Source organism: Haplochromis burtoni, unplaced genomic scaffold (assembly GCF_018398535.1).
Source record: "Haplochromis burtoni strain Fernald_Lab_line unplaced genomic scaffold, NCSU_Asbu1 Contig_228, whole genome shotgun sequence".
Taxonomy (NCBI): domain Eukaryota; kingdom Metazoa; phylum Chordata; class Actinopteri; order Cichliformes; family Cichlidae; genus Haplochromis; species Haplochromis burtoni.
The window spans coordinates 518353-526934 of record NW_024582589.1 but is presented as its reverse complement, the minus strand read 5'-3'; the positions used below and the strand labels follow the sequence as shown (position 1 = coordinate 526934).

General features: G+C 42.0%; 1 protein-coding gene across 4 annotated transcripts in view; it reads left to right on the top strand.

Moving 5' to 3' along the window:
* The first annotated feature begins 1784 nt into the window (after positions 1-1784).
* The window catches only part of zgc:113279 (uncharacterized protein LOC553749 homolog), a 16668-nt gene continuing 9870 nt past the window's right edge, over positions 1785-8582 (top strand). For all 4 annotated transcript variants that reach the window (XM_005937424.3, XM_014338456.2, XM_014338455.2 and 1 more), the window contains exons 1-7: positions 1785-2163; positions 4222-4340; positions 4705-4729; positions 5016-5062; positions 5192-5339; positions 5433-5736; positions 7817-7922. In XM_005937424.3, the coding sequence (XP_005937486.3) occupies positions 1800-2163; positions 4222-4340; positions 4705-4729; positions 5016-5062; positions 5192-5339; positions 5433-5736; positions 7817-7922 (1113 nt within the window). In that variant the 5' untranslated portion in view covers positions 1785-1799. The remainder of the gene's footprint in view (positions 2164-4221; positions 4341-4704; positions 4730-5015; positions 5063-5191; positions 5340-5432; positions 5737-7816; positions 7923-8582) is intronic.

Genomic DNA, 8582 nt, shown 5'->3' with positions numbered 1-8582 from the left:
GAACGGACGAGAGCAACTGGGGTCAAGCGAAGGAACGGCGTTTGTCCGGTCTCTCCGGTGCACGAGAAACATGAAGAACTTTGCCTACTTGTGTCTTGCTTGCTGTGTAATTATATTGCCTTCAACGTTCCAGCGAATAAGTTCAAGCTACAAACCTATCACCTTATGAATAAAATAAAGTTCACTATCAGTAACATCATAGCACCCGCCCAGCTGTATAGAAACTCCGTCATGCTAGCTAGCACGCAGTACGAGTTACTGCAACTGACTGTAAAAAGTCAGCACAACAAAAATAATCTCCACCTAAACTTGGTTTATATCTGACCCAGATGGACTGCAGGTCATAACTTCTTACCTCAAGTTCACCTGACACTCAGACTGGCGGCCTCCTCCTGCCTCCCCTCTCCCTCATCCACCTGCTGGCCTCCACCACTTGTTAATGTTACTGAATCTGTGAAAGCTCTGCGATGCCACCACCAAACAACGGAGTTATTTTTACACACCGGCCATCATCTGGCCAATCCACCACCTCTCATTGTTTATACCTGTCCTGGAATGTGACACGTGTCACCAGTTTCTCCATTCAGATGGGGTTGGTGTGAGAGTTTAGGTAACAAGATTTCAATGAGAGGTCTAAATAATAAACCTGAATACAGATCACATGGAAATTCCAGGCATAAATTTAATATAAAAATCTGAGCTGATCTTTCAGAAAATACTGATGATTCATACACATAACATGCTGGTTATTTGTTTTCTGACAGTTGGTTAAAATTTGCCCTACAGAATAAACATACCGGTAAGCTAATTATACAGATAGGGCTTGGCTCTAATATTCCTGATATATTTTATGTACATTAAAGTTAAAGGCACTTAAATTTCTTTAATTATGCTGCCTCCTAGCCTTTACTGCCACAGCAGATAGTGCCCTATCCACATGTGACACAAGTATTACAAGTATTTCACACAGCAACACATACATGTTTTCAACTTATTTTAACTTTTACTTATTTGTCTCCATGCTGGGGGAGCTGCTTCTGCTTAGCTCTGCTGGGAATCCTTAAAGCTGTTTGGGACTTCCAGTCAGCAAAATAATCAACCATAAGGCCACCCCTATAAAAGACATTCTGGAGGCGCCAGATGGTTTCCTGTGTCAGCTGAAACACACATTATACAACTTATGAATCGTGTCTTTGTTGCTGTTTTGGTTTGGGGGGGGTACGGATGTCAGTAGCCTCACCTGTCCCCGTACTGTGTCTGCTTTATTCTATTTTGCTTTTCAAATCTGCTTTCAGCATAGACACCAGACATTCCCATTGAAAAGATCTTTTTCAATGGGAATGTCTGCCTCAGGCAGAGTCTTCATCAGCAGTCATGTTCAAGCAGGTCTTACTGGATGTTTTGCATTTGGTTTGTTAACTTCAGCCCTGAACTAACATAGTCAGTCTCTGTGTATAACTGAAGCTTCTGATCACTTACGAGCTGAAATGGCAAATCACCATATCATTTATTTCAGAGCTTCACTGTGAGAATCTCCCCATCACTTAATACACATTTCTATATGTACATTGCAATAATATGATAATTATGTAAAAGCATAGTTTTCTAGTCTTCTTTTCTCATATTCAAGTATTGCAAGTTATTTAACCGGTGAGAGTAAACGGTGTACTTGAGGGTGATTTCATATTCTTTCTATGCGAAATGAGAGCAAGAGATTTACAGTTACATTAACATCGTGGGTCCTGTAGCCATTTCTCTCAGGGCGCAGTGTCGGTATAGAGGCCTGCTCTAAAACTGTAATGCAAACACTGCGTGACATTCACACTGCTGGGCGTGGGCATCGAGCAGCAGGCGGGATCGTCTTTGGTGCAGTTCCCGTCGAGCTGCCAGTGGGCAAACAAACAGGTGAGTCCTCAGCCGTGCAGCCGGTCGAGGCTCAGGTTCCGCCCAGCTACAGCAGCTGTCAGGTGTCAGTGCTTCAGTGGTGGGAGCCGTGTGTCGCTAACTCAGCTTTGTCTGTTTACGATATGAGAGGACGGTACAAAATAAATGAGCGCAGGGGCGGACGGGGAGAAGCCGACTCCTCTGCTCTGCTGGGGGACACCGCGGCGGGCTCACCTGTCCCAGGTGCAGCAGTGCGTGATGTGGGAGGCACTAAGAAAGGTAGGCGAGAAGATGTTTTATCTCTGAGGAAAATCTCTGAGGCAGAACATTTATTATTAAAGGACTTTATCGCAGCTCTTGTACTTTTACAGGAACGATGCTGGGCTTTTCTCTTTGTTGTTTGTGTGTTTTATCTAAGGAACTCCTAACAGTTTGTAGTAACTTTACAAACTCACCGGACACGTTTTTGGGTACACCTGTTCGACTACTAGTTACCACAGATATCCAACCAGCCAATGGTACACTGAGCTAAAGAAACACGACTTTAAACGTAGCATGGTCGTCAGATCGACTGTTTGCTGATCTACTGTCAGCGCCTGGGCGTGTGTTGTTTAGAGAGAGCGCTCCAGACAAGAGAAACTATGATGCGATAACAGACATCAGACTTCGAGCTTGGTCCTGCACCATGAAGCCAGGACTTCTTTACGTTTTTGGATTGACCCTAAAATCAGCCTAAACAGTCACATGAAGCTGGTTATCAAACGAGCTGTGGGCCACTTTAATGTTCAAGTGGCACAAAAACAACCAAACAAACAAGAAAACAGCCACAAATGTTTCAGAAAATGTTTTGTTTGTTTGTTTTTATTTCAAATATTGTATAAATAGACTCTTAACTAACTGAAGTCTTTCATTGAACGAACAAACAAACAAACACACTGGTCCCTGTCATTGTGTTCATATTTAACAAAATCAAACTGCACACATGAGTTTGTGACTCTCTCACTGAGCGAACACAGCCTCAGCATGTTTGTGCTCTCTGCTCATATTGGTTTCAAAAAAGTCCCTTCAAGGGCCAAACTGCCTTACATTTATTCACATCGGTATACGGGCCACAAGTAGGGCCGACATGGGCTGCATGTGGCCCCCGGGCTGCGAGTTTAAGACCGCTGTACTAAATTCAGATTTCTGCAGCGCATCCATGTGAAGAGGGTGACGTTGGCAGCATGTGGCCAATCTTAAAGGGTCGTTTAATGGATCATACAACCTTTTTTTGCACAGATAGTGATCGCCTACTCCAGAGATGTTAGCAAATGGTGATTGGAAATCTATAAAGAATCTAAATATATAATAGTCAGATATAACACTGTGGTTAATTATTAATCTGGGGGTTTGTGGCACAGAGTGGTAAAATAAACATTTTATTTCCAGTGAATTATTTTAATACTGAGCTCTCAGTCCTGCCGTAGACGTCTATGGTGACAGGTCAGAGCTCTGAAACTTTAGCCTGCATCCATTTAAACGTTGAAGCTTACTGTTCCACAGCCCGATAAAGGAGGCATGGAAACTGGAACAAAGTTTGGAATTCTAGAGTCCTGACAACCCTGCTAAAAACAGGAATGTGAGGATTCACTTCACTCATCTAAAGGTGTTGTTTAAATGGGACCTGCTTCGTTCTGTGTGCATGTTTGAGGAAAAGACAAAAGCAAAGTGCAGGGAGCTGAGCTTGTACAGGTTACACTGTGAGCCACCTTACTCTTATCAGTCTGTGTTATGCTATTTATTTATTTTGTTTGCTTCAATGCATTTTATTGAGCTTTTTTTCTCTTTTATTGCAACTATATTTAGCCTTTAAAAACATATTTCATTTGATTGTATTTAATTGAGCTGCTTTTATTCTTTCTCTTTGACTGAGCTCTTTTCATTTCGGTCTTATTTTGAAAAGTTCTTCGACTCTATGCAGGCGTATATGTTGTAGGTTCTGTTGACTTTTTTGGCATCTGTAATGCAGAGGTTACCCGTCATTTAAACCTGACGCTATACTGTGTTGATGATACACTGACATAGGTGTCATACAGTAGGTGAAGCACGGCCACATCTTACAGCTACAAGTCATTATATGTTAAATATGACACTGTTGAGTGTTAAATGATCACTTTTGACAGTGTTATATTTTTTAAAGTAACCTAGTCAGAAGATTAACAATGGCTAACACTGAGCAGTGCTGGTTTTCTAACATTTTGAGTTACTTTCCGGTGTTAGAAAATCAGCACTGCTCTGTAGAGAGCTGGTTCTGTGTCATGGCGCCACAGCAGTCTGATCCTTCATGTTTTCCTGCAGGTGCCAGATGTTCCATTTATGGTAACGACAAGGTCTACCTCGGAGTCCGTGTCAGAATGCCAGTAAAGGATCTGCTGAGAAACATCCGCCTCACTCAAGGCTGTGGCCAAGATTTGAAGGTAGGCTTGAGGTTCAAAACACACACGTACAATAAAAGTGTGACGAAGATACAGCCGCACAGAACAACTGACCGTGTTCATAATGTGCAGCCGAAAACTGATCTAATGTATCGTCTGCAGCGTGAGCTCACATCTCAGATGGTGGTGCTGGCTGTTTATGAGCTGAAAGTAAAGGTTCTGTTAATCATGCTTAAAGAGTGAAAGTGGCTTTGCATTAGGTTCACTGTAGGGTCAAAAAAATACTGCATGAATAGGTAAAAATTGGACTTCTGTATAAGTTCTGTATAGTATTATATTTAGATTTATATTCACACTGACGCACTCTTTGTTTTTATCCCTTCATCATCCAACTGTGTGAATGCAGGACAGATGCAGCAAAACAGCCAAAGGTCAGTGCAATCTTTATTTAACGCGGCAGTGTGCACCACGGAGGAGGTCGTGTGTTGGGTTGGTTGGCTTCTTTGCATGAAAATGTTGGCAGTGGTGGGGTTAGCCTATGTTGGATGGATGTGCGTCATCTCATGCGTGATGTTAAGAGAATTTTCCGTCGTGGCAGATTTATAGTGTTGTTTGGGGGTGTTATGGTGTCACGCAGGCTTTTGGGCCTGGCTTAAGAAGAAGCCAAACATCCTGCGTAGAGGTGTGCTGACTTATACTTGACTCTTTGTTCCTCAGGAGACTTAAAACGAGCTAAAACGAGCTCCAGGCGCCGAACTGTCAAGGTCAGTGTTATAAAAGACAGAACTCTGCTCCACCCAGAAGGTTTCAAAGTGCAAAGCTTTGGTATGCTGTAATCTACATGTCATTTTGAAGAGCAGCTCAAATACTCTGCAGTACTCTTTGGCTTTCAGACACAACAGCCGTCACAAAGCCTGGAGGAGCTGTCAATCATCGTCGAAGTACTGGAAGAAGATCTCAGGACTGGCAGCAGAAACCCATTGTCTCCCCCACGCCTGTCCCCCACTGGTCCACCAGTTTCTCCTCAGCTGTCTCCAACGGGTAATATGTTTTTTAAAGCTACTCCTTAAAGTGAGACTGTGACTGGCAATTACTTCCACCCTTGATGTACCATGCTGTCTCCGCTCGGTGCAGGACTTAACGGTGACGAGTACGATGAAATCATTCCCAGCCCCCCGTCCTACATGACCTACTCTCCAGGCACAGCAGAGTACCACCAGACCCCTCCTGGCTTCATGTTTCCCAGCTTCCCGCCCTCGATCTTTGGAATTGTGAGCAAAAATGGTGAAGAAAGGCAGGAGTGGTTTGGTCCCAGGAATTACAGTGAATATAACGTGAACAGCGGCGCTTTCTTCTGGACACAGCTGCAGAAAGAGGAGGGCCTGCTGAGGGATGTCTGTGATGCAGAACTGCTGTCCGCTGATGAACATGGCAGGACGTAAGTTTGATAGAAGACTGTCCCTGTATGTATGTTAAAGGTAATGGCCACCAAAGAGGAGGCGCTTTTACTGTTCACCTTGATTGGACGCCCACGAGCAAAAAAAACTAGCTGAAATTTTCAGGAGACACAGAGGTGAAATGAAACTGCAGTAATGTACAGTATGAAATATAAATATTGTTGTTGAACATTAAGTCTCATACATCTATCCTAGCAGAGCATCTACTGACCAGAACTATTTCAAAAAAGAGCCCTGAGGGTAAATTATTCGTGTGGACCAGATCGGGGTTAGTCAGCCGTCGTTATTGCACGGCTGCAGATTACTTTTTAACTTTTTAACAAACTAGAGCATTTAAGCTAGCCAACACATGTCATTAGCCTAATGCTACAGTTATTTTACAAATATAAAAACAACTGAAGAATTAAGAGTCAAAAAGGAACCAGACGATACTACGACTCGTTTGTCCTCCTGCAGTGGTAGGCAGGTTAAATCGTTTACGACCACTGTCTCTCACCTCGCACCGACGGCTGGGCTGCACGGTCCTGCACACGCAGTCGTTCCAGCTTTTACTGCAAAGGGACAGATTTTTACTACACTGTAAAAAAAATTGTAATTGTAATATAAAAGTATTTTTACTGCGTATTTTACAGTTTTGTACTGTTTTTCTTGAATATCATTAAATTCACATAAATAGACTGATTTTACATTTTTACTGGTGATGGTCAGAGGGGAATAGTAAAGTGGAATTGTAAAGCGCTTTGAGGGTCTCATAAAGCGCTATATGAATGCAATCCATTATTATTCAAACCAACTGTTAACTGTATATTTCTGTACATTTAATGGTAAATGGCCTGTATTTGTATAGCGCTTTACACACCCAGTCATCCACACATTCACACACTGGTGATGAAGCTACATTGTAGCCACAGCCACCCTGGGGCGCACTGACAGAGGCTTTAAGTATATATTGCCACATTCATTGACCTTGTTTATAGGTAATTTCATTGTTTAATCACATTAAATTGTTCCTAATTTAATGTTTAAAAGCACGTGAAAAGGCAAAATCCCATGTAAAATTAGGGCAACAAACTGTATTGTCATTACTGAAAATAACCGTATTTTCATGGGAAAGTTATTTTCTGGTATTATTTTGGCGCCCCAGCTGCTGGGATATTACTGTTTGTTAGGAATTTTTTTTACGGTGCAGAGAACCTTATGCTGGATCAACTCTTAACTAACTTAACTAAATCAACAAATGTGTCATTTAGAAAAAATCTGTATGCGTTTGTATTGAGGTAATGGGCCCTTTTCAAAATAAAAGTTTGAGCTTGTTGGCTACACTAACATAATGTACTGTTTTTTTATCATTGTGTTCACATAAAGGTAGACAGAGCCACTGTCTAACTTCAGCTTGTGATCTCGCCTTTAAAAAATCCAGATGGTGCTTTCTAAACTGCAAATTTCGTGTCTTCTGCAAAGTCAACAAGCTGCCAGCAAATTTCTGTTTGGCAAAGATTCATGAGATCTTCTTCTTTCATAGCTCTCTCTTGTTTTTTCAACCATGTACTTACGGGATCCTGTAACTGATGTCTCAGAGCTGTGCTGAAGGACTGACTTGCAAAACCAGCCTTCAACTAGTTTGGTCACATTTGTTGTCCCTCAACATTTAAGTTCCTTTTTTTCAAAGGGCGTTTTGACATGCTGGAAACTCACGCTCGGTTTTTGTCTTCTGCTGTTACTTACGTTCACCAGGGCACTGCTCTAATTAGTCTGCTGCAAGGAGGACACAAAGAAGCTCACTCAAATGTGCAGAAGTCCTTGGACACAAGACAAACTTTCAGTTTACACAGACACAGCTCCAGTTACATTTGCATTTATTGTATTTCATGTATTCGATGTTCGTGTATGAAAACGTTTTTTGTTAAAGAATTTGTCAGACCACAGGAAGAGTAGCTGCCGCAGAAGCTGATGGAGATCTTAATACACAAACAAATAAAGTGTCCATAACCCACCTTTACCCATTTCTGTAGCCCTGTGTCAGTAAAAACTTGAATCGCTTATTTGTGTTTCTCCTTCCAGAATTCTTCACAGAGTAGCATGTGTTGGAAAGAGGGCTCTGGGCTTTGCCATTGCTAAAAGGATGGCCACATTCAACAGCCTGGACCTAAAAGACTCAGATGGCATGGTAATCAGATTTACATTTCTATTTTTTGATTTCTATTTTTATTACAACTATCTGTTGCTTTATACAACATTTCCCTCCAGTGTTTTACAAGCCTGGCAACATGTCAGGCTTCATTTTTCTTTGCTTTTAAGCCTGTAACCAGTAAGTTAGCTAACACCACAACGTGACCAGTTTATCAGCAGTACTGGGATTAATAACAGCCAATAAATGAAAATGACAATTGAGTGTTGACATTGCACAGTTTGTCTAACGGGGGAAATCTGCAGTTTACCTCTTGACAACCTGTCGTTTAGAACACTTACAAAAAACAAGTAGTAGCTAATCCAAGCTAATCCAAGCTGAGGTAAAACACATGGTAGGTGATGATAATGGTTCATCTGTTTCAAAGAAAAAATACCAGCCAGTATATCAAAATATCAGATTTTTAATCCACCAAATATTGCCATTGGCCTTTGAAATCCTGCATTAGCTAATGTGTCCTCGTGGTTTTCCCTGTTAGCCATGTGCAGATAACAAGCACGGGGGATAAAGACGTTTAAAATATGAACGTAATACTGTGTCACCTGTTCAACTAAGATTCTTCCAGCCCGTTCTCCCTCCTGAGGCGTAATATGATGACGATTTGTCACGTCCCACGGCGTTCCTGAGGAGCGCGACAGG